The 27006-nt window shown below is 38.8% G+C and overlaps 1 protein-coding gene across 1 annotated transcript in view; it reads left to right on the top strand.

Moving 5' to 3' along the window:
* Positions 1–27006, top strand: part of TEX11 (testis expressed 11) — a 243070-nt gene that overhangs the window by 64639 nt on the left and 151425 nt on the right. The window contains exons 8-9 of the mRNA XM_070291774.1: positions 1535–1615; positions 26784–26869. Of these exons, the coding sequence (XP_070147875.1) occupies positions 1535–1615; positions 26784–26869 (167 nt within the window). The remainder of the gene's footprint in view (positions 1–1534; positions 1616–26783; positions 26870–27006) is intronic.

Here is a 27006-nt window from a genome sequence, read left to right as displayed (position 1 = left end):
AGCCCAGACGCTCTCACTTTTCCAATGATCCAACGGATGTTGGCAATTTGATCTCTGCTTCCTCTGCCTTTTGTAAATCCAACATGAACATCTGGAAGTTCACAGTTCACGTACTGTTGAAGCCTGGCTTGGAGAATTTTGAGCATTACTTTGCTAGTGTGTGAAATGAGTGCAATTGTGTGGTAGTTTGAACGTTCTTTGGCATTGCCTTCTTTGGGATTGGAATGAAAACTGACCTTTTCCAGTCCTGTGGCCACTGCTGAGTTTTCCAAATACCGCCCTTATGGCAGAAAGCAAAAAAGAACTAAAGAGCCTCTTGATCAAGGTGAAAGAGGAGAGTGAAAATACTGGGTTAAAACACAGCATTCAAAAGATGGATCATGGCATCTGGTCCCATCACTTCATGCCAGTAGATGGGGAAACAGTGGGAACAGTGACAGACTTTTTTTTCTTTGGCTCCAGAATCACCGTGGATGGTGACTATATCCATGAAATTAAAAGACACTTGCTTCTTGGAAGAAAAACTATGACAAACCTAGACAGCATATTAAAAAGCAGAGACATTACTTTCCCAACAAAGGTCCATATAGTCAGCTATGGTTTTTCTGGTAGTTATGTATGGATGTGAGAGTTGCTCCATAAAGAAGGCTGAGCACCAAAGACTTGATGGTTTTGAACTGTGGTGTTCGAGAAGACCCTTGAAAGTCCCCTGGACTGCAAAGAGATCAAACCAGTTAATCCTGAGGGAAATCAGTCCTGAATATTCATTGGAAGGACTGATGCTAAAGCTCCAATACTTTGGCCACCTCATGTGAAGAGCTGACTCATTAGAAAAGACCCTGATCCTGGGAAAGGTTGAAGGCTGGAGGAGAAGGGGACAACAGAGGACAAGATGGTTGAATGGCATCACTGACTCATTGGACATGAATTTGAGCAAGTTCCAGGAGGTGGTGAAGGACAGGAAAGCCTGGTGTGCTGCAGTCCATTGGGTCGCAGATAGTCAGACATGACCAAGTGACTGAACAGCAACAAATACATGGATGTGAGAGTTGGACCATAAAGAAGGCTTGGGCATCAAAGAATTGATTCTTTTGAACTATGGAGCTGAAGAAGATACACCATATTAACAAACTGGTCATCTCGATAGATGCATAGAAAGCCTTGGAGAAAATTATGATTTATAATTAAATCATAATTTATGATTAAAAACTCTTCAGAAAGTAGTCATACCTTAACATAATAAAGGCCATATGCAGTAAACCCACAGTCCTATATGGTGAAAAGCTGAAAGCATTTCTTCTAAAGTCAGGAACAAGATAAGAGTGCCCACTCTCACCTCTGTTATTCAACATAATTTTCGAAGCCCTAGCCATAGCATTCAGAGAAGAAAAATAGTAGGAATCCACATTGGAAAAGAAGAAGTAAACAAATCAAGACCTTTTAACAGCAGTTCACATGTCAGAATTGACTTTTAGACATGTAGCTTGTTATTCATTTTAACCAGTTACTGATATTTTGTTTTTTGCTTTCCCAGGCAGTTGCTGAAGGGGATTTTCAAAGAGCATCTAGTTGTATACTACGCTGTAAAGATATGTTGATGAGGCTTCCCCAAATGGTGAGTGAAATCTCTGCCTTCATTCTCCACGAATTTGAAAATACAGACTCATTACTACTTCATGTGATCCTATAGAGTTTATATTTTGTATAAGATTTACTTACTTAGCCAAGATTTGAAATATTTGGCTTCTTTTGTTCTTTAATAGAACAGGTGTTCTAAAAAGTGATACAGGTTACTTAACATTTCTTTGCTTTCCCTTTTATTGTCAAAATACTTTGGTAATATTTCCTCCATATGTCATGGTACATGATGAAAGAAAGAAAAAATCAGTTTATTGCCCTACTGACAAGGTTGATAGCAGCTATTCATATCATTGCCATAGTATTTTTCTATATTGGGATTTGGAGTGTGAGCAGTTTGAAAGGATAAATAAAACCTTTTTCTCAGACTGGAGTTCATCAATATTCCAGAGTAGATAATTTAAAATTTTTCCACTTTACCTCCCTTTTCCATTTTTTCTCCCCTATTTCAGGCCTATGGTTACTTCAGTCTTGGTATCAGGATGGTCTCAGGGCTCCATCATGTGTACCTTCATGTGAAACTGGTCTTACTTTTTTCTCAAATTCTCTGTTATGATGTAGAACTTAATTTAGTAACTTGACTCTGATGCTGGGAGGGATTGGGGGCAGGAGGAGAAGGGGATGACAGAGGATGACATGGCTGGATGGCATCACGGACTCGATGGACGTGAGTCTCAGTGAACTCCGGGAGTTGGTGATGGACAGGGAGGCCTGGCGTGCTGTGATTCATGGGGTCGCAAAGGGTCAGACACGACTAAGCGACTGAACTGAACTGAATATTATGTGGAGGTACTCTTCTAGTCTTTAAAAAAAATAAAAACAATTTCACAGTTACAAAACCGTAACAAGAATCTTACAAAGAATTCCTATATACCCTTTGCCCTGAGACCTAGTTCAAGTTTTTCAATGCTGTTCTTTACACAAAATGGATTCTTTCTGGGATTCACTTAGTCTCTAGTCTCTTTCACTGGAAAACTTCCTCACTTTTGCCTTGACTTTCATGACCTTGACAATTTTGAAGATTCTAGAACAGCTGTTTTGTAGAATGTGACTTAATTTATTTTTCAAAAATTAAAAAGAAATTTTATTGAGGTATTTTGACATATAACACTGTATAAATTTGAGGTATTTCACATGTTGATCTGATACGCTTTTAATTTGCAGTGTGGTTACTGGAGTAGTGTTAGCTAACACCTTTGTCATATCACATAAATGTCATTTTTTTGTGTTGAGAAGAGTCAAGATCTAGTTCCTTAGCAATTTAAAAATTTACAGCACAGTATTGTTGACTATAATCACTGTTGTACATTAGATTTCCAGAAATTATCTACTAGCTGCAAGTTTAAACCCTTAAATGACATCTCCCCAATTACCTCTCTTTAACCAAATTAGGGTTTGTTCAAAGATTCCTTATGATTAGACTAGGTTATGAATTTGGGGCCAGAAAATCACAGAAATGATTCTGCTGAGTGACATACAAGATTGATTTATTCTATTGGTGGTGGTGCTGATTTTGATCTCTTGGTTAAAATGGTGTCTTACAGGTTTCAAACTTATGTATTTTCTTCCCTTTGTTATTCCTCAGTGTTTTGTGAGGTGGTGCTCTGAGACTTTGTAAAATCCAGTTTCTCATCCAACTTACACTATCTGTTGAGATTTCCTGCCTGAATTGGTACTGTGACGGTTGACACCTGGCTATTTTTCTAACTCTATCCTTCTTTCTATCTTTATGAGGTGACATTCTACTATAATTTTTTATTGAACTAAAGTATATGTAACATAAAATTTGCCATTTTAACAATTTTTGAGCATGCAATTCAGTGGCACTAGTACATTCACAGTGTTGTATAACCGTCACCACTCTGTACTGATAGAAACTCTGTACTCATTACACAAATACTCCTCATCACTGCCTCCCCTGGTAACCTCTAATTTACTTTCTGTCTCTGTGAATTTGCTTGTTCTAGATATTTTAAATAAATGGAATCATATAATATTTATCCTTTTGTGTCTGACTTATTTCACTTAGCATTAATATTTTCAAGGTGCATATCATGGTATGTATCAGAACTGGGTTGCTTTCTATGGCTGAATAATATTTCATTGTATGTATATACCTAATTTTGTTTATCTGTTCATCAATTGATAGATACTTGAGTTGTTTCCACCTTTTGGTTACTGTGAATAATGCTGTAATGAACACTGGTGTACAAGTATCAGAATCCCTGCTTTTAGCTGTTTTAATCTAAGACTTGAATGGTTGGTAATATGGTAATTTTATGTTTAACTTTTCGATGTACCACCAAACTCTTTCTCATAGTGGCTGTACCATTTTACATTCTCACCAGCAGTTGAATTCGGGTTTCAGTTTCTCCACACCCTTAGCAACACTTGTTATTGTCTGGGCTTTTAAAAAATTTACTATTATAGCCATCTTAGTAGGTGTGAAGTAGTTTCTTATTGTGCCTTTGGCTTGCATTTCCCTACTAACTAATGACACTAAGCATCTTTTCATGTGCTTACCAGTTACTTTTATAGCTTCCTTGGGACATACGTATTAAAGTCCTTTGATCTTTTAAAATGGGAATTTTTAAGATTACAACTATATTAATATGATTTTAAATGTTGTTATAAATAGTGTTACAAGTTGCTGAACATTAAAATATTTAGCATTTCTACTGGTGCCAGTTTTTACAAAATGCTATGAACTAAACTGTGTCCCCTCTTGCCCCAAACTTATCTGGTGAAGCCTTAACTCTCAATGTGTATGGTGGTAGGGTTTTGGGGAGGTAATTAAGCTTAGATGAGGAAGGGCCTTCATGATGGAGTTAGTACCCTTATAAGAAGGGCACCAGAGAACTTGCTTTTCTCACATCCTCTACCCTATCATGCAAGAAGGCAGCTCTGGGAAGAGAGCCTTTACCATAGAAAAGTGATGGTTAAACTTTAATTTTGGACTTTTCTAACCTTCAGAACTGTAAGAAATTATCTCCTGCTATTTAAATAAAAATAAAGTTGGGTTGTTTTTCCTACAGTGAAGTATCACCTCACTCTGGTCAAAATGACCATCATTGAAAAGTCTACAAATAATAAATGGTGGAGAGGATGTGGAGAAAAAGAACCCTCCTACAGTGTTGTTGGGAATGTAAATTGGTGCAGCTACTATGGAGAACAGTATGGAGGTTGCTTTAAAAACTAGGAATAAAACTACCATGTGACCCAACGATCCCACTACTGGGCATATACCCTGAGGAAACTGTAATAGAAAAAGATACATGCACTCAAGTGTTCATTGCAATACTATTTATAAATAGCCAAGACATGGAAGCAACCTAAGTATCCATCAACAGATGAATCAATACTGATGTGGTGTATATACACAATGGAATATTACTCAGCCATAAGAAATAATGAAATAATGCCATTTGCAGCAACATGGATGGACCTAGAGATTAACATGCTAAGTGAAGTAAGCCAGACAAAGACATATATCATATAATATTGCTTATATATGAAATGTGAAAAAGATACTAATGACCTTATTTAAGACAGAAACAGACTTAGATCGAAAACAAACTTATGGTTACCAAAGGGAAAAGGCTGGGAGGGATAAATTAGGTGGTTGGGATTAACATGCATCTACTACTGTTTATATCGGAGAAGGCAATGGCACCCCACTCCAGTACTCTTGCCTGGAAACTCCCATGGACGGAGGAGCCTGGTAGGCTGCAGTCCATGGGGTCGCTGAGGGTTGGACACGACTCAGTGACTTCACTTTCACTTTTCACTTTCATGCATTGGAGAAGGAAATGGCAACCCACTCCAGTGTTCTTGCCTGGAGAATCCCAGGGATGGCGGAGCCTGGTGGGCTGCCGTCTATGGGGTCGCACAGAGTCAGACACGACTGAAGCGACTTAGCAACAGCAGCAGCAACTACTGTTTATATAAAACAGATAACCAACAAGGACCTACTGTATAACACAGAAAACTATATTCCATACTCTGTAATAACCTATAAGGGAAAAGAATGTGTGTGTGTGTGTGTGTGTGTGTGTGTACACACAACCATCTCATCCTCTGTCGCCCCCCTCTCTTCCTGCCATCTATCTTTCCCAGCATCAGGGTTTTTTCCAATGAGTCAGCTGTTTGCAGCAGGTGGCCAAAGTATTGGAGCTTCAGCTTCAGCAAGTCCTTCTAATGAATATTCAGGGTTGATTTCTTTAGGATTGACTGGTTTGATCTCCTTGCTGTCCAAGGGACTCTCAAGAGTCTTCTTCAACACCACGGTTCAAAAGCATCAGTTCTTTGGTGCTCATCCTTCTTTGGGGCTTCCCTGATAGCTCAGTTGGTAAAGAATCTGCCTGCAATGCAAGAGATCCTGGTTTGATTCCTGGGTCAGGAACATTTGCTGGAGAAGGGATAGGCTACCCACTCTAGTATTCTTGGGCTTCCCTTGTGGCTCAGCTGGTAAAGAATCCACCTGCAATGTGGGAGACCTGGGTTTGTTCCCTGGGTGGGGAAGATTGCCTGGAGAAGGGGAAGGCTACCCACTCCAGTATTCTGGCCTATGAATGAAAGAGTTGAACATGACTGAGTGGCTTTCACTTTTACCTTCAGCCTTTTTTATGGTTCAACTCTTACATCCATACATGGCTGCTGGAAAAACCATAGCTTTGACTATGTGGACCTTTGTTGGCAAAGTGATGTCTCTGCTTTTTAATATGCTGTCTAGGGTTGTCATAGCTTTTTTCCCAAGGAGGAAGCATCTTTTAGTTTCATGGCTGCAGTCACTGTCTGCAGTGATTTTGGAGCCCAGGAAAATAAAATATGCTGCTATTTTAATTGTTTCCTCACTTATTTGCCATGAAGTAATGGGACTGGATGCTGTGATCTTTGGAGAAGGAAATGGCAACCCACTCCAGTATTCTTGCCTGGAGAATCCCATGGATGGAGGAGCTGGTAGGCTACAGTCCATGGGGTTGCGAAGAGTCAGACACGACTGAGCGACTTCACTTTCACTTTTTACTTTCATGCTTTGGAGAAGGAAATGGCAACCCTCTCCAGTATTCTTGCCTGGAGAATCCCAGGGACAGGGGAGCCTGGTGGGCTGCCATCTATGGGGTCACACAGAGTCAGACACGACTGAAGTGACTTAGCAGCAGCAGCAGCAGCTGTGATCTTACTTTTTTGAATGTTGAGTTTTAAGTCAACTTTTTTGCTCTCTTCTTTCACCTGCATCAAGAGACTCTTTAGTTCCTCTTTGCTTTCTGCCTTTAGAGTAGTATCATCTACATATCTGAGGTTGTTGATATTTCTCTCAGCAATCTTGATTCCAGCTTTTGCTTCATCCAGCCCAACATTTCCCATGATGTACTCTGCATGTAAGTTAAATAAGCAGGGTGACAATATACAGCCATGACATACTCTTATCCCAATTTTGAACCAGTCAGTTTTTCCATGTCCAGTTCTAGTTGTTGCTTCTGGTCCTGCATACAGGTTTCGTAGGAGCCAGATAAGGTGGTCTGGTATTCCCATCTCTTGAACAATTTTCCACAGTTTGTTGTGATCCACACAGTCAAATGCTGTAGTCAGTGAAGCAGAATTAGATGTTTTTGTCTGGAATTCCCTTGCTTTCTCTATGATCCAATGGATGTTTGCAATTTGATCTCTAGTTCCTCTGCCTTTTCTAAATCTGATTTGTACATCCAGAAGTTCTTGGTTCATGTACTGCTGAAGCCTATCTTGAAGGCTTTTGAGCATTACCTTGCCAGCATGTGAAATGAGTGTAATTGTATGGGTTGTACAGTGGTTTGAACATTCTTTGGCATTACCTTTCTTTGGGATTGGAATAAAAACTGACCTTTTCCAGTCCTGTGGCCCTGCTCAGTTTTCCAAATTTACTGGCATATTGAGTGCAGAACTTTACAGCATCATCTTTTAGGATTTTTAAATAGCTTAGCTGGAATTCCATCACCTCCACTAGCTTTGCTTATAGGAATGCTTCCTAAGGCCCACCTGACTTCACACTCCAGGATATCTGGCTCTAGGTGAGTGACCACACTACATAGTTATCTGAGACATTAAGACTTTTTTGTACAGTTCTTCTGTGTATTCTTGCAACCTATTATTAATCTCTTCTGCTCCTGTTAGGTCCTTGCACATTTTGCTTTGTGTATCTTTACATGAAATGTTCCCTTGGTATCTCTAATTTTCATGAGGAGATCGTTATTCTTTCCTGTTCTATTGTTTTTCTCTTTATTTTCATTGTTAACTTAAGAAGACTTTCTCATCTCTCCTTGCTATTCTTTGGAATGGAATTCTGCATTTAGTTGGGTATATCTTTCCCTTTCTCCCTTACCTTTTGCTTTTTTTCATTCCTCAGCTATTTGTAAGGCCTCCTCACACAACCATTTTGCCTTCTTTCATTTCTTTTCCTTTGGTATGGTTTTGATCACTACCTCCTGTACAATGAACCTCCATCCATAGTTCTTCAGGTACTCTATCAATTCTAATCCCTTGAATCTATTCATCACCTCCTCGGTGCAATCATAAGAGATTTGATTTCGGTCATACCTGAATGGCCTAGTGATTTTCCTTACTTTCTCTAACTTAAGTCTGAATTTTACAATAAGGAGCTGATGATCTGAGCCATAGTCAGCTTCAGGTCTTGTTTTTACTGACTGTGTAGAGCTTCTTCAACTTTGACTGCAAGGAATATAATCAATCTGGTTCAGTATTCACCATCTGGTATACTTCAGTTTAAAAAATGGGTTGTTTTTCTTTTGGTTGTTTAGTTGTAAAATTTATTTTTGTTATCTAGATTTTAAACCCTTATATGACTTGCAAATAATTTTGCACATTCTATGGGTTGTCTTTTCACTGTTTTTTATACCATCTGATGCACAAAAGGTTTTCATTTTGATGAAGTCCAATTTATTGCTTTCTTTTGTTCTTGTGCTTTAGGAGTGATATTTAAAAACTGTGACAAATTCAAGGTCATGAAAATTTTCTCCTATGTTTTTCTCTTAGAGTTTTATAGCTTTAGCACTTAAATTCAGGTGTTTAATTCATTAAAAAAAAAAACAACACGATATTTGACTGCACCGAGTCTTAGTTGAAGCATGTGGGATCTTTGTTGTGGCAAGGTGGCACTGCTGCTGCTGCTGCTAAGTCACTTCAGTGGTGTCCGACTCTGTGTGACCCCATAGACGGCAGCCCACCAGGCTCCGCCATCCCTGGGATTCTCCAGGCAAGAACACTGGAGTGGGTTGCTATTTCCTTCTCCAGTGCGTGAAAGTGAAAAGTGAAAGTAAAGTCACTGAGTCATGTCCAACTCTCAGCTACCCCATGGACTTAAAGGTTCTTTAAGAATATATACATTTTTGATCTTGTCACATATGAATAGAGATAGTTTTACTTCTTTCTTTCCAATATGGTTGTATTTTGTTTCTTTTCCTTGTTAATTGCTCTGACTAAAAGTTCTAGTACTATGCTGAATAGAAGTGGTAAAAGCTGGCATCATATCCTGTTCTTGAATTTAGAAGAAAAGATTTCTGTCTTTTACCATTGAGTGTATTAGCTTTCATAATGTTGAAGACGTTACTTTCTATTCCAAGTTTCAGTATTTTTATTGTGGAAGGTTGTGTTGTTGGACTCCGTGAAGTGGTTTTGTTTTAATCAGCTGAAATTTTCATGTGTTTTTTTCCTATAATTTTTGATATATTGTTCTCTTTTTTGAGAGAAGATTGCGCTCATCATGCAGCTTTATTGCTTAATACTTTAGCATATAGGGCTTCCCAGGTGGCTGACTTGTAAAGAATCTACCTGCAATGCAGGAGATGCAGGATACCTGGGTTTCATCCTTGGGTCAGGAAGATCCCCTGGAGGTGGAAATGGCAACCCATTCCAAGCCTGGCAGGCTACAGTTCATGGAGTCGCAAAGAGCTGGACATGACTTAGTGACTGAGCACATATGCACACTTCAGTGTCTATTTCTTAAGAACAGAGTAGTCACTCCTTAAATAGTACAGTGATCAAATTCAAGAAATTTAACATTCATAAGTTCTTTAATGTACAGTCCATATTCTAATGCTTGTAATTGTACTTTATTATTTCAAAATTATTATTATTATTATTTTGACTGCATGCATGTGGGATCTTAGTTCCCTGACCATGATTTGAATCTGTGCCCATTGCATTGGAAACATGCCATCTTAACTAGTGGGCCACTAAGGACGTCTTAATTGTACTTTATACATATCGTTTTCCTCTCCAGGCCAGGATCCAGTTCAGGATTATGCTTTGCATTTGGTTGTTCTGCCTCTTTAGTATCCTTAGTAATCTGCCTTTATCTTTTAGGAAATTGGCATTTTACCATGTAAGAAACGAATTGCCAGTCTATGTTTGATGAAATTGGCATTTTAAAAAAAGCTTTATTGAGGGAGAGGTATATATCACACACATTTATATTATACAGTTTGATGAGTTTGGGCATATGTATACACTGCTGCTGCTCCTGCTAAGTCACTTCAGTCGTGTCTGACTCTGTGCGACCCCTTAAATGGCAGCGCACCAGGCTCCCCCATCCCTGGGATTCTCCAGACACGAACACAGGAGTGGGTTGCCATTTCCTTCTCCAGTGCATGAAAGTGAAAAGTGAAAGTGAAGTCGCTCAGTCGTGTCTGACTCTTCGCGACCCATGGACTGTAGCCTGCCAGGCTCCTCTGCCCATGGGATTTTCCAGGCAAGAGTACTGGAGTGGGGTGCCATTGCCTTCTCCTATGTATACACTAATGAAACCATTATCAGAGTCAAGATTACGAGCCATTCCATAAACTTCAAAAGTTTTCCTTTGTCCCTCTCTGTCCGTCCCTGTCCCTCCCCCTGCCATCTCCATCATACCCAAGCACCACTGATTAGTTTTCTGTCTTTATATATAAATTTGTTTGCATTTTCTAGAATTTTTATATAAATGGAATCATACAGTATATACTTGTTTTGATTTGGCTTCTTTAACTCAGTGTAATGATTTTGAGATTCATTAATGTATTTTTTCATATCAGTAGTTTGCTGTTTTTTATTCTTTTTTATCAGTAGTTTTATCTTTTACTATAAAATTCCATTATATTGATATACCACAATTTGTTTATCCAGTTACTTGTTGATGGATATTCAGATTATTTCCAGTTTTTAGCTATTTTTAAATCTAATACAAATAGAACGGTTTTAAATACTTATGTACAAATTTCTGTGTGGACGTGTTTTTATTTCCCTTTAGTACTCTAGGAGTGGAATGGCCGAGTCATGTTAGATGTATGGTTAATATTTTTAAAAACGAGTACAGTATTTTCCAAAGAAGTTGAGCCATTTTATGCTCCCACCAGTGCCAGTTGTTGTATATCCCTACGGTTGCTTGATATGGTTAGTCCTTTTAATTTTAGCTGTTGGTATATAGTGGTATTGTTTTTCTATTTGCTTTTACAATTATTTCTTTGTCTTCAATTTTCAGCAGTTTGCTGATGGTATGTCTGAGCATGATTTTTTTGGATTTACCTGTAAGGGATTTGCTGAGCTTCATTTTTTTTGTTTACTTTTTTAATATGGAAAACAAGTATTTTCCCCCAACAGTATGGATAGTCTTCTCCCCAAAAGTTTACTTCAGTTCTGTTCAGTTCAGTTCAGTCGCTCAGTCATGTCCGAGTCTTTGCTACCCCATGAATCACAGCATGCCAGGCCTCCCTATCCATCACTTGACTCCCAGAGTCCACTAAGACTCATGTCCATCAAGTCGGTGATGCCATCCAGCCATCTCATCCTCAGTCGTCCCCTTCTCCTGCCCCCAATCCCTCCCAGCATCAGAGTCTTTTCCAATGAGTCAACTCTTCACGTGAGGTGGCCGAAGTATTGGAGTTTCAGCTTCAGCATCAGTCCTTCCAAAGAACACCCAGGACTGATCTCCTCTTGTGTTGTTGGAAGAGGGTGTGTGCTATGACCAGTGCGTTCTCTTAGCAAAACTCTCTTAGCCTTTGCCCTGCTTCATTCCGTACTCCAAGGCCAAATTTGCCTGTTACTCCAGGTGTTTCTTGACTTCCTACTTTTGCATTCCAGTCCCCTATAATGAAAAGGACATCTTTTTTGGGTGTTCATTCTAAAAGGTCTTGTAGGTCTTCATAGAACTGTTCAACTTCAGCTTCTTCAGCATTACTGGTTGGGGCATAGACTTGGATTTCTGTGATATTGAATGACTTGCCTTGGAAACGAACAGAGATCATTCTGTTGTTTTTGAGATTGCATCCAAGTACTGCATTTTGGACTCTTTTGTTGACCATGATGGCTACTCCATTTCTTCTAAGGGATTCCTGCCCGCAGTAGTAGATATAATGGTCATCTGAGTTAAATTCACCCATTCCAGTCCATTTTAGTTCGCTGATTCTTAGAATGTCGATGTTCACTCTTGCCATCTCTTGTGTGACCACTTCTAATTTGCCTTGATTCATAGACCTGACATTCCAGGTTCCTATGCAATATTGCTCTTTACAGCATCGGACTTTGTTTCTATCACCAGTCACATCCACAGCTGGGTATTGTTTTTGCTTTGGCTCCATCCCTTCATTCTCTCTGGAGTTATTTCTCCACTGATCTCCAGTAGCATATTGGGCATCTACTGACCCATCTACTGACCCATTGGGCATCTACTGACTGGGGAGTTTCTCATTCAGTATCCTATTATTTTGCCTTTTCATACTATTCATGGGGTTCTCAAGGCAAGAATACTGAAGTGGTTTGCCATTCCCTTCTCCAGTGGACCACATTCTGTCAGACCTCTCCACCATGACCCGCCCATCTTGGGTTGCCCCACGGGCATGGCTTGGTGTCATTGAGTTAGACAAGGCTGTGGTCCTAGTGTGATTAGATTGACTAGTTTTCTGTGAGTATGGTTTCAGTGTGTCTGCCCTCTGATGCTCTCTTGCAACACCTACCATATTACTTGGGTTTCTCTTACCTTGGGTGTGGGGTATCTCTTCACGGTTGCTCCAGCAAAGCACAGCACTGCTCCTTACCTTGGACGAAGGGTATCTCCTCACTGCTGCCCTTCCTGACCTTCAACATGGGATGGCTCCTCTAGGCCCTCCTGCGCCAGCACAGCCACCACTCCTTGGGCATGGGTTGATCTTCCTGGCCACTGCCCCTGGCCTCGGGCATGGGCTGGCTCCTCCCGGCCGCGGCCCCTGGCCTCGGTCGTGGGGTGGCTCCTCCCAGCCCCTGATCCTGGCCTCGGATCCAGGGTGGCTCCTCCCGGCCGCTGCCCCTGACCTCGGACATGGGGTGGCTCCTCTCGGCCATTCCTGCACCATCACAGCCTGGCACTCTTGGCCGCTGCCCCTGACCTCGGACATGTGGTAGCTCCTCTCGGCTGAGTGCACCGGCAGTCGCAGCCCCTTGTGCTGATGGGTGGAGTTAATTGTTTGGCCTGAGGTCTATGGGCTCTTTGGTATGGTTAAGGGCAAACTCCAAGAGAGTTTACACAAGGGGAACCTTCCCAGCCTGATGCTGCTAGTGCCCCTGTCCCTGTGGTGGGCCGCCACCAATGCACACCTCTACGGAAGACCCTCCAACACTAGCAGGTAGTTCTGTTTCAGTCTTTTGTGGGGTCACTGTTCCTTTCCTTTGGGTCTTGGCGCATGCAAGATTTTGTTTGCACCCTCCAAGACTGGAGTCTGTGTTTCCCCCAGTCTTGTGGAAGTCCTATAATCAAATCCCACTGGTCTTCAAGGCCAAATTCCCTTCAGGTTTCCAGTACCTTTGTTGGATCCCCAAGCTGAGAATCCTGATGTGAGGTTCAGAACCTTCACAACTGTGGGAGAACTTCTTTGGTATTATTGTTCTACAATTTGTAGGTCACCTGACAGGTATGAGATTTGATTTTAATTTGATTGTGCCTTTCCTACTGTCTCATTGTGGCTACTTCTTTGTCTTTAGACATGGAATGTCTTTTTTTTGATGGGTTTCAGTGTCCTGTCGATGGTTGTTCAACAGCTATTGCAATTTTGATGTTATTGCAGGATGAGATGAGTGCATTCCTTCTACTCTGTCATCTTGAACCAGAAATCCTTTCATCTCTTTAAATATGTCATTCCACTGTGTTCTGGCCTGTATGGTTTCTAATGAGAAATCAGCTGAAGTGTGAGGATCCCTTGTACATGAATGATTGTATCTTACTTGCTGCCTTCAAGATTCTTTGTCTTTGATGGTTTGATTATAATATGTCTCAGTGTGTATATATTTGTGGTTATTATACTTAAAGTTTGTTGAGCTTTTCGGTTTTGTAGATTTATATCTTTTTATCAAATGTGGAGGTTTTTGGCTATATTTCTTTGAGTATTCTTTCTGTTTTTTTCTGTATCTTCTCTCCTTAAGGGACATTGTTGTTGTCTCATGGGTCTCAGGCTCTGTTCACTGTCCTTTTTTCTTTTCTCTTTGTGCTCCTTGAACTGAGTAATTTCAATGATCTTAAATTCTAGTTTGTTGATTCTTCTTTCTGATCTAATATTGTTTGAAACCCTGTGGTGAATTCTTAATTTCAACTAATGTACTTTTTAGCTCTAGAATTTCTTTTCTTATATATGTAATTTCTATCCCATTTTTAAAAATATTTTTCTTTAGTAAGACATTTTTATCTGTGTTTCCTTTAGTTCTTTTTACATGAATTACTTTAGCTGATTGAGCAGAGCATATTTAAGACAATTGATTTAAAGTATTCATCTTGGAAATTAATTCACTGACAATCCAGTGGTTAAGACTCAGTGCTTTCACTGCTGGGGCCTCGGTTCCATCCCTATTTGGGAAGCTAAGTTCCTGCAAACCATGCGGCATTGGCAAAAAAAAAAAAAAAAAAAGTCTTTGTCTTTTATGTCCAGTATCTATGCTTCCTTTTTTTTAAATTAATTTTTAAAATTGGAAGCTAATTACTTTACAATATTGTGCTTTTTGCCATACATTGACATGAATCAGCCACAGGTGTACATGTGTCCCCCCCCCACCCGCCATCCCGAACTCCCCTCCCACCACCCTCCCCATACTATCCCTCTGGGTTGTGCCAGTGCACTGGATTTGAGTGCCCTGTTTCATGCATCGAACTTGGACTGGTCATCTATTTCACACATGGTAATATACATGTTTCAATGCTATTCTCTCAAATCATCCCGCCTCGCCTTTTCCCACAGAGTCCAAAAGTCTGTTCTTTGTATCTGTGTCTTTTTTGCTGTCTCCCATATAGGGTTCAAGTTTATAAACCTTTTCTGTGTTTCTTGTCTAGAGAAGGAAGATCCTTTAGCATTTGTTGAAGAACTGGTTTGGTGGTGCTCAATATCTGAGCTTTTGCTTGTCTGTAAAGCTTTTGATTTCTCCTTCATATTTGAATGAGATCCTTGCTAGGTGATCTGGGTTGTAGGTTTTTCTGTTTCATCACTTTCAAGTATGTCTTGCTATTCCCTTCTGGCCTGAAGAATTTCTATTGAAAGATCACCTGTTATCCTTATGGGGGGACCCTTTTGTGTTATTTGTTGCTTTTCCCTTGCTGCTTTTAATAATTTGCTCTGTGTTTGATCTTTGTTAGTTTGATTAATATGTGTCTTGGAATGTTTTGCCTTGGATTTATCCTGTTTCAGACTCTCTGGGTTTCTTGGACTTGGGTGGCTATTTCCTTCCCCATTTTAGGGAAGTTTTCAACCATTATCTCAAGTATTTTCTCATGCCCTTTCTTTTTGTCTTCCTCTTCTGGGACTCCTGTGATTCGAATGTTGGGGTGTTTAACATTGTCCCAGAGGTCTCTGAGGTTGTCCTCATTTCTTTTAATTCTTTTTTCCTCTCTGCTTTGTTTATTTCCACCATTCTCTCCAGCTCACTTATCCTATATTCTGCCTCAGTATTCTACTGTTGGTTTTCTCCAGAGTGCTTTTGATCTCAGTTGTTGCATTGTTCACTATTGATTGACTCTTCTTTATTTTTTCTAGGTCCTTGTTAAAGATTTCTTGCATCTTCTCAGTCCTTGACTCTAGTCTGTTTATCTGTAACTCCATTTTGTGTTTAAGATTTTGGATCATCTGTACTATCACTATTCTGAATTCTTTTTTCTATCTCCTCTATCTCCTCCTTTTTTGTTTGCTTTAGTGGGCATTTATCATGTTCCTTTACCTGCTGAATATTTCTCTGCCTTTTCATTTTGTTTAGATTGCTGTGTTTGGGGTTCCATTTCTGTAGGCTAGAAGTTCATGGTTCCTCTTCATTGTGGAACTTGCTCCCTGTGGGTAGGGTTGGATTAGTGGCTTGTCAAGGTTTCCTGGTTAGGGGAGCTTGTGTCTGTGTTCTGGTGGTTGGATATGGATCTGTTCTTTCTGAAGTGCAATGAAGTGTCCAGTAGTGAGTTTTGGGGTGTCTATGGATTTGGCATGGCTTTGGGCAGGCTGTCTTGTAATGGTCAGGGTTGTGTTCCAACTTTGTTGGAGAATTAGCATGGTATGTCTTGCTCTGGAACTTTTTGGCTCTTGGGTGGAGCTTGGTTTCAGTGTAGGTATGGAGGCTTTTGGGTGAGCTCTTGTCTATTAATGTTCCCTGGAATCAGGAGTTCGCTGATGTTCTCAAGTTTTGGAGTTAAGCCTCCTGCCTCTGGCTTTCAGTCTTATCCTTACAGTAGACTCAAGACTTCTCCATCCATACAGCACAGATGATAAAGCATCTACGTTAATGATGAAACAGTTCTCCATAGCAAGGGACACCCAGAGAGGTTCACAGAGTTACATGGAGAAAGGAAGAGGGGGGAGGGAGATAGAGGTGCCCAGGGGAAGAGGGGGAGTCAAAGGGGGAGAGACCCATTAGCCATTAATCAGTTCCCTAAGTGTTCTCCACAGCCCAGAGCACCCAGAGAGATTCAGAGTTAAGCAGAGAAGAGAAGGGGGAGGGAGGAGATAGAGGTCACCTGGGGGAGAAAAGGGAAAGTCAAAGGGGAGAGAGCAATCAAGCCAGTAATCACACCCCTCCTTTTAAAGAGAATGGGATGCCTTTCTGGGTGCCTGGTGTCCTCTGCCAGTGTTCAAAAGTTGTTTTGTGGAAGTTGCTCAGCATTCAGATGATCTTTTGATGAATTTGTGGGGGAGGAAGTGGTCTCCCCGTCCTATTCCTCTGCCATCTTCTGGACCCAGTATCTGTGCTTTCTTAGGGACAATTTTCATCCCTCCGTTCCTCCTCCTCTCACTTTTTTGCTCCCTCCCTCCCTCCTTTCTTTCCTGTGAAAGGGTCATACTTTCTTGCTCTCTGTATGACTTATTTTTTTGTTGTTAAAAAGTAGACATTTTCAATATTATAATGTAATAACTTTGGAAATTATATTTTTCTACTCCTCAGTTTGTTGTATTTGCTGTGGTTTGTAATTATTTGTTTAGGGACATTCCCAAACTATTTCTTTACTCTAACTTGTACTCAGCTAGTAGTTTGACAGAGACTTCCTTAAATGCCTGGAACCAGAAAAAATGGAAAAAAGGGAAACTTGCTGTCTTTGCACGTTGGCTCTGTGGTCATTCCTTCAACACTTGGTCATGCTGTTTATTTCTCTCCTTTAGCCTTTGCTATTGCTTGCTTGGAGTGTAAAGATCAGCCAACTAGAGGTGAAAGCTTGGGGTCTTCTCAGGTATTTTCTTAGCGTGTATCTTGTCCTGACTTGTGCATGAGTTTCTAGTTTCCTTCTTATATTTTTGAACTTTTCAAAGCCATTATTTCTCAGAGTGACTCTCTACAACTTTTCTTCCCAAGCTTTCAACATGTTTATTGTTTTACCCCAGATATCATTTTTTGCCTCAGGTAGTAGTAGCTTATTTTCTTTGTGTTTCAGTGTCTTTCAGGAACATCCTCTATTTAGTCATTTTCCTACCTTGCAAGAGTTCTGCATTAGGAGAAACAGTCAGGCAGGCACCTTGTGTTAGTCCTTCTGTTACTCCCTGGACAGGTCAAATAAAATAAACCCTTCCTTAGGAGCCAGGTACCTACAGCAGGAATAGAAGCTGCCATCTTTAAGACTGTCAATATGTTAGTAAATGGAGTGTGTCAAGGCTAAAGTTAAAATGCTACAAAACTCTCCTACAGTGTTTGTCACTTTTTCCTTCATTCAGCATTCACTTGGTTGCTATGGACATCTGACTGTTTTCCAGTGTTCTAATGCTTCTTTTCAGAGAAGGCAATGGCACCCCACTCCAGTACTCTTGCCTGGAAAATCCCGTGGGTGGAGGAGCCTGGCAGGCTGCAGTCTATGGGGTAGCTAAGAGTCAGATGCGACTGAGCGACTTCACTTTCACTTTTCACTTTCATGCATTGGAGAAGGAAATGGCAACCCACTCCAGTGTTCTTCCCTGGAGAATCCCAGGGACAGAGGAGCCTGATGGGCTGCCGTCTATGGGGTTGCACAGAGTCAGACACGACTGAAGCGACTTGGCAGCAGCAGCAGCAATGCTTCTTTTCTGGCAGTTTAAAAATTATTTTTGTTAGTGTTTCTTTCGAAGGCCAGATCCTTGGAGTTCTCTACTGTGTCATTTTCTCTGATGTCACTCACTCTTCTGATTCTTTGTCTTTTGTGTAAAACATAATTTTTTGCTTTGGAAATTTGCATAATGAGGATAACCAACACTGATGTACCATTACTATGTGCCAGGCATTATTCTCAGCATTTTGTAAGTATGAATTCATTTAACCTTCACAATAACCTTGTGACAACCTTGTAGAATGGATATTATTTTCCCCATCATACAGATGATGACTGAGGTAAAAAGGGTTTTAGGAGCTTAACCAAGGATATGCAATAAGTGCTGAAAACTGGATTCAAATTTAGTGAGACTCCATGTCCTTGCTCTTAACCACTCCGCTTTTTCTCTCTTAATTAGAAATGAGTCGTCTTGTATCCAATGTTTTAAAATTTCATGATGATGTGTCTTGGTGTGTATCTTTTTGTAGTAATTTTTGTGAGCACTTGAAAATCCATTTCAATGTAATAATTCTGTTTTCTTAGTTACTCATTTTGTTGATGTACTCTTCTCTATTTTCTGTTTCTAGAGTGCTTGTTTTCAGATGTTAGGTTTCCTAGATTGGTTTCCTAATGTTCTTATATTTTCTTACCTGTTTTCCATGTCTTTTTCATTTTATTTTACTATTTAGGTGATTTTCTCAGTTTTATTTTCAAACTGTTCTCATGAATTTTTCATTTTGATATCATGCTTTTAACTTCCAAAGGCTCCTTTTATTTTTATGAATATTCTGTTTTCATAGCATCTTGTTCTTATTTCAGGGTTGCAATATTTTATTCTCTCAGAAGATATTGATAGATTCATCTCCCCTGTTTTTTTCTCTGCGTAGTCTCTGTTTTCTCCAAGATGATTTTTTTCCTGTATGTATGTATGCATGTGTTTTATCTCTGCCTTTGATTATCACTGGATGCTTATATTTATAATAATAACAAAACACTAAAAATCTCATTGGAAGCTCTGGGTTCTCTCTGTAAGATGTTCTGGATGAGCTGATTTGCAAGGTAACCTCTTTGCTGATTTCAGTGTCCTTGTTTCTTTTCTCTTGGGTTGATCAAATTCCTCTTTCTTCCAGACTAGTCCTTAGTGAATCAATACCTGGCCTCCTGGGTTCTGGAGTCAAGGAGGAGGAAACAGACTTGGGTCTTGATAGTCAATGTGTAAATTTTTACTTGAGCATCCTCTTTTCAGTATAGCACCCTTATTCTCAACTGTGCCTCATCTCTCCAAGTTCAGAGGCCTTCAGTTTTGCCCCCTGTAGTCTGTTGCTAGGATCATGGAAGGATAATTGCTTGTCTGATGGAGTGAGGAAAGAGACTTGAGGTCTAACTCCTTTTTAAACAGACTTTTAACCAATCCTCCTATTTTTAGCTCCACTTTTGTAATGTACCTGGGGTGCTAACTGCTACATTTTGGAGGAGGATTTGGAAATATAAACTGGATTTTCAGATTTCCCTATTGCTAGCATAGCATTCTGCTTTTTCATGTCTATTAAGTCATTTACTAATTTACCCATCTCTTTTCTAGCTTCCAAAATTACATTGGTCTTGGTCTGCTATCATATTGTCTTTATCCTAGCCGATTTGTATTTTTTTTTAACTTAATAGCATCAGCAGAATGGAATAGTGAAGAATAAATTTACCCAAGGAGGTGAAAGACTTGTACACTGAAAACTTTTTAAAAAACTGATGGAAGAAATTAAAGCAGACACAAATAAATGGAAAAATATCCCCATGTTTATGACTAAGAAGGCTTACTGTTGTTACAATATCCATACTACTCAAAACTATCTACAACCTATCTACAACCTCAATGCCATCACTATCATAATCTCAGTGACATGTTTTGCAGAAATAGAAAAACCATCCTAAAATTTGTACAGAATTTCAAGGGAACTTGAATTGGTAAAACAATCTTGAAAATGAAGAGTAAATTTGGAGGCCTCATACCTCTTCATTTCAAGGCATATTGTAAGGCTACAACAATCAAAACACTGTGGTACTGACATAAAGATAGGCGTGGAGGCTAATAAAACAGAGTAGAGAGCCCAGAAATAAACTCTTGTGTATATAGTGTAATGATCTTCAACAGGTATGCCAAGGCCACTCAGTGGGGAAACAGCAGTCTCTCCAACAAACGGCTGTGGGAAAGCTATATATATACATGCCAGACAATGAAGTTGGAGCCATAGCTTACACCATATACAAAAGTTAACTCAAAGTAGATTAAAGAATCTAAATGTAAGAGTTAAAACTATAAAACTCCTGGAAGAAAACATAGGAGAAAAACCGTATGACATTGGATTTGGCAGAGACTTCTTAGATATGCACCAGAAGCATGGGCAGCAAAAGCAAAAATGAGCAAAAGTGATAACACTAACTTTAAAACATATGCACATTGAAGGAAACAATCAACAGGGTGAAAAGCCAGCCTGTGAAATGGGAGAAAATATTTGCAAGTCATATATTTCTGATAAATGGTTAATATCCAAAATACACAAAGAACTTCAACAACAACAAAAAACAAAGAACGAGAATAGATATTTCTCAAAGATATACATGGCCAACAAGCATATGAAAAGATGCAACTACCACTAATCATTGGGGAAAAGGAAATCAAAATCACAGTGAGATATTGCCTCACACTATAGGACAGTCAAAACAACAAAATAACATGTGTTGGTAAGGATGTGGAGAAATTGGGTTCGTGGAGATTGTAAACTGATGTAGATTCTATAGAAAACAGTATGACAGTTCTTCAAAAAATAGAATCACTGTATAATCCAGCAGTCCCATTCTGGGTATATGTCCAATAGAACTGAAAGCAGGTTCTTGAAGAAATACTTGCACACCCATGTTCCTTGCATCATTATTCACAAGAGGTAGAAGCGACACAAGTGTTCACTGACAAATGAGTAGATTGAAAAAAACACAGTGAAATATTATTTACTCTTAAAAAGGAAAGAACTCTGATCAGCTGCTACAACATGGATGAGCCTTGAGGATGCTATACTAGGTGAAATAACAGTCACAAAATCAAAATACTTTATGATTTCCCTTATATGAAATATCTAAAGTAGTCAGACTCACAGAAAGCGAAAGTAGAATTGTGATTGCCAGGGGTTTGGGCAGGGGCAAATGAAGGATTATTATTCAACGTGTAAAGAGTTTCAGTTTTGGAAGATGAAATAATTCTGGAGATCCGTTACACAGCAGTATGAGTATAGTCTATAACACTACCAAATAGTACACTTAAAAATGGTAGAGATGGTACATTTTGTTATGTGCTTTTTACCACAATGAAAAAGTTTTCTTTTATTGTCATTTTACTGGGGTGTTAGGAGAGAGCTGAGGTAATTGTGTGTGCTCAGTCTGACATTTTTAACAGGAATGTAATACTGGCTTTTTTGTTTTCTGTTTTTTATTTTGTGTTTAGTTTTCCCACCTTCCTGTGGGCTAAATGAACATTTTTAAAATTGCATTTTATCCTTATTATTTTTGAGTGCTGCCATTATAAGGACAGTCATGTTGGATTTAGGATGCACCCTAATCCAGTTTTCCTTGATGACACTACAAAGACCCTATTTCCAAAGACAGACATTCACTGATTCCAGATGGGCCTGAATTTTGGGAGGCAGGCATTATTCCATTTGGTAGTCTTAATAGCATAAGTTCTTTAACTTTATTCTTCCTCAACATTGTTTTAGCTGTTCTGGGCCTTTTATTCTTCCATATTCCTTATAGAGTCAGCTTGTCGAGTTTGGTGAAAAATTATTGAAATTTTAATTGAAATAGCATTTGATTTATAATTATAATCACTATCTTTATAATGTTGAGTCTTCTTATCAATGAATGTGATTGATTTATATATATAATTTATTATATAGTCCTCTTTAATGTATTTCAGCATAGTTTTATAATTTTCTTCATAAAGATTTCACAATCAGCTGTTGTCGTGTGTGTGTGTGTGTGTGTGTGTGTGTGTGTGTGTGTGTTAGTTGCTCGGTCGTGTCTGACTTTTTGGGATCCCATGGACTGTAGCCTCTTCTGACCATGGAATTCCCCAGGCAAGAATACTGGAGTGGGTAGCCATTGCTTTCTCCAGGGGATCTTCCTGATCCAGGGATCGAACCCAGCTCTCCCGCATTGCAGGCAGATTCTTTACCATCTGAGCCGCCAGGGATAGTGATATCTTAAAGTTTATACGTTGTTTTGTTGGTTGTCATTGCAGTTGCTTTTAAATGTTTGTTTAATATCAACAACTTCTCTGAAATCTTGTTAATTCTGATAATTTTATCTGTAAAATTTCTTGGATTGTTTGCATTTGCATGTTTTTTACTGTCTGCTTCTTTTGTCACTATCTTTGTTGCTATCTATTTCACATTATAAATTACTAGAGGATAGAGACTTGTCTTTAATATGCTTTGTAGAGTAAATGGACATTGAACTGCATATTGAAAGATATGAAAGGAGACTCAAGTAGTGGTTAGGGAAAGGAAACTTGTGATATCTTGCTCAGAGTTAGAGTTGATAAAGAGAAAAGCAAATGTAGAGGGAGGGGGATAGACTGAATTAGAGGTTTCGAGGATATGTAACAGAAAAGTGATTAACTATGCCTTTGTCAGAATGGGGCTACCAGTAAAAGACCTTGAAGTTCATAGTTAAGAGTTTATATTTTATTTAGAAGATGATTGATAAAGCTATACTGTTAGAAAACTCAATATTTTCATTCTAAAGGTCAATGAAGTTATTTAGTGTGCTTTTGATGAACTTAAGATTTAGATGAGACTTGAAAATCTAGGGCAAGAAATCTTGCGTGAGGAAATGACCAGATAAAGGTTGGAGAGGAGCTAACTGTAGTGTTAGTCACTTAAAAGGAGTTAATGAATTAAATAAGCCACTTTTCTTGTTTTCTGATACATCCTTCCTGTATCCCAAAACTAGATTAAGAATTATCTAAGACGTTGACATGATGGCAGAAGGTACTGCTGTGTTGTTGTTTAGAGGCAAAGAAATAAACTGGAAAATTTTTTCTTAGAGCACCAGGAGAAGTAACTAATGACTAATGAGTTTATTATTACTGAGATATCTGAGGGTTAGAGAAAGCTGAGTAAGGGAGGGATTGGAAGATATATGTCCTAAAGCCATTAAGGAAGAAAGTCAGGCAATTATCATTTAATTACTGTTATACTATTATAATTTAACAAAATTTAAAAATGCATGATCTGTAAATGTTTAAAAGACAACAAAATCACAAAGAAAAATAGCTTGGAACAAAAAAATAATAGGTCTGCTTTTTCTCTATTTTAAGAATCTAATTTACAAAGTAATATATAGAAAATGAAATTATCTGGTTAATTGAAACTAAAAAGTCTTGTATTGAACTCAAAAGTTAGTGATCAAAGTCATTTTTAGCAGCAATATCTAAGTGAGTTTTAAAAATCATCTATATAGTCTAATCTTGGCATTGTAAAGTAGGTATTTGGTTGGATCTGTCATTTCTGGGCCAGAGATGTAACAGTGGCTGGAGGTTCTAGAGATTCCATAGTTCTAGTCTAATAAGTCCATTTCTATATAACCAATGTACAATAGACTTACAGATCTACCATCTTTGTATTACTTGCCATTGTATATTACTTGCAAAGTAGATGTTACAACTGCATGGAAGGCCAGGAAAGTATTTTTAAAAGAGATATTTGTGTAGACCTTAGTACTTAATATCCCATTATAAATATTTCATGAGGATAGGGATCTTTGTCTGTTTTGTTCACTGATGTGTCTTTAATATTGCCTAATATTATAGATATTCCCTGGGTTCGAGACCTGGGTTTGATCCGTGGGTCAGGAAGATCCCTTGGAGAAGAAAATGGCAACCCACTCCAGTATTCTTGCCTGGAGAATCCCATGGACGGAGGAGCCTGGTGGGCTACAGTCCATGGGGTTGCAAAGAGTTGGACACGATGGAGTGACTTCACTTTCACTTTCATAGATATTCCCTAGTGGCTCAGATAGTAAAGAGTCTGCCTGAAATGTGGGAGACCTGGGTTCGATCCCTGGGTCAGGAAGATCCCCTGGATAAGGGAATGGCAACCCATTCCAGTATTCTTGCCTGGAAAATCCCATGGATAGAGGAGCCTGGCAGACCTCAGTCCATGGTGTTGCAAAGAGTTGGACATAGTTGAGTGACTAACACCCTCACATTATAGATAGAATATGTTTAGTAAATATTTATTATTCATAAATATTTTTATTTTATTTATAATATTGTTTATTATTTATATAAATGCATGAGTGAAGGGAACAGTATTGGTAATTAAAAGTTTTTTTGATCATTACAGTGAAATATGTTACAGATCTCTTAGTATATTTATTATACTAAATTAGTATATTTAAAATATTAGATATTTTAGTATTTTGTAGGTTTGGTCTTGGGCTTCACAGGTAGCTCAGTGATAAAGAATCTGGCTGCCAATGCAGGAGCTGTGAGTTTGATTCTTGCTCCAGTATTCTTGCCTGGAAAATCCCATGGACAGAGGAGCCTGGCAGGCTATGGTCCATGTGGTAACAAAACAGTTGGATATGACTTAGTGACCAAACCACAACAAAAACAACAAGGTTTGGTCTTACAAATTTGTTATTATTTGGTATTCTTTTCTCCCCTAGAAAGTAGCATTTAATGTAAGTACACTTGAAGGAATTGTGAGGTCAGAAGAAAAGAAAACACTGAGGAAATTGGATAAAGACTCAGTATATTTAATGTTCATCAAAAGTTTTACTTTCCATTTTTCTCTGTATAAGTTAGTTGCAAGCCTTTCTGCAGCAAGTGGGTACAAGCTGCATTATTCCAGTATAGCTGTATAATTGGTGTGGCCCTGTGTGAACCTATGGGATCTGGGGCATGTAATGAGTTAAGCTTTTTCTGTTGAAATGTTGAGAATGCATTTAAATACTTCTGGATTCTTGCCAGGCCCACATTACTAAGACTATTCTTTAGTTTGGATTTAAATATACAGTAGGTCTGATGTACTCAGGCATACATATTGAACTTCTACTTAATGTACTGTACAAAATTTCAAAGGGAAACATATTTGAAGCAATATTCTTTACATATTACTTATGAATAACTTGCCTCAGGATCTGCCTCTGTAGTCTTACTCAGGTAAAACTTACATAAAAGATTCCTTTATATGGGTATGACAGATTCTGGATAGATGATTTTTATAAATACTGTGGGAATATTTGGATAAATTATTAGAATTAAATTTTTTTCTTTTATGCCATTTCCAAGTATTTTGATGAATGAAAATTCTATAAGATATGACATTGTTGATAGAAGGACTGAGATGCTGGTTAATAATCTGTAGGAGTATTTTCCTATGGCATCATTCATATACTTGTTTCTACTTTTATCTTAGTTGTAATTTAGGTAAAGAAAATTTTTGTTGTAAAGAGATACATTAATTCTTTAAAAAAAACCGATTTTATTTATTTTGGCTGTTCTGGGTTTTCATTGCTATGTGGGCTTTTATCTAGTTGCAGCGAGTGGGGGCTACTGTCTAGTTGTGGTGCATGGACTTCTCAGTGTGGGAGCTTCTCTTGTTTCAGAGCATGGGGTCTAGGGTGCGCAGGCTTCAGTAGTTGTGGCATGTGGACTCAGTAGATGTAGCTCCTGGGCTCTAGAGTTATGGCGCATGGGCTTAGTTGCTCCAAGGCACGTGAGCCTTCCTGAATCAAGAATCAAACCTGTGTCTCCCACATTGGCAGGCAGATTCTTCACCAATGAGCCACTTGGGAAGCCCCAAATTAATTATTTCTAAATAAGTATATGGCTAGATAGTGCTTTGAACTTTAGAATTATTTTTAATTGTTTTAATTTTGAAGGATATTCATTTTTTTCCCTGTTCAATAGTGATTTTGTTTTCTTTGTATATACTCTTTTCTACTGCTTTTTAACAAATCTAGCAACCTACAGAGGCCTGTTCTTTTGCTGGGCAATGATTGGTTTCCCCATTTTCTGTTACAAAGAACCTTTCAAGTTCAATTAGTAATTATTACTTTTCCATATGTAACTCATGCCACACCCTGAATACTTTTAGTTCCTCTTTATATAAATTAAGAGGTTTTGTTTAGGATGAGTGAAGGTGAAAGTGGCTCAGTCGTGTCCAACTCTTTGTGACCCCATGGACTATACAGTCCATGGAATTCTCCAGGCAAGAATACTGGAGTGGGTAGCCTTTCCCTTCTCCAGGGGATCTTCCCAACCCAGGGATTGAACCTAGGTCTCCCGCATTGCAGGCAGATTCTTTACCAGCTGATCCACAAGGGAAGCCCAAGAGTACTGGAGTGGGTAGCCTATCCCTTCTCCAGGGAATCTTCCCGACCCACGAATTGAACCAGGGTCTCCTGAATTGCAGGTAGATTCTCTACCAACTGAGCTATCAGGGAAGCCCAAGGATGAGTGGGTTATTGGTTATTTTGATGTACAGAACACTTATTATGTCTTAAACACTCTGAAATGCCATACATTTTTTAATGTTAAAAGAATCATGAATCTGACATATCTTGTTTGTTTTTTATATTGCAGGCTTATTATCTTCATACTGTCTGTTACAACTTGGGAATACAAATCTACAAGGAGAATAAATACGAAGAAAGTTGTTTCTGGCTTAGGTAATATAAAAAAATAATGAATGTAAATTCAGAATGATTATCATAGAGTTCAGTTAATAATAGGGTACTTGGAAGTTTAAATATTTTCTGATTTCAAAAGCCAACATGCTAAATTTATTTACTCTTTTAACATGTAT

Source organism: Ovis canadensis, chromosome X (genome assembly GCF_042477335.2).
Source record: "Ovis canadensis isolate MfBH-ARS-UI-01 breed Bighorn chromosome X, ARS-UI_OviCan_v2, whole genome shotgun sequence".
NCBI classification, from domain to species: domain Eukaryota; kingdom Metazoa; phylum Chordata; class Mammalia; order Artiodactyla; family Bovidae; genus Ovis; species Ovis canadensis.
The sequence above is the reverse complement of the archived record's forward strand: the minus strand, read 5'-3'. Positions and strand labels throughout refer to the sequence as shown.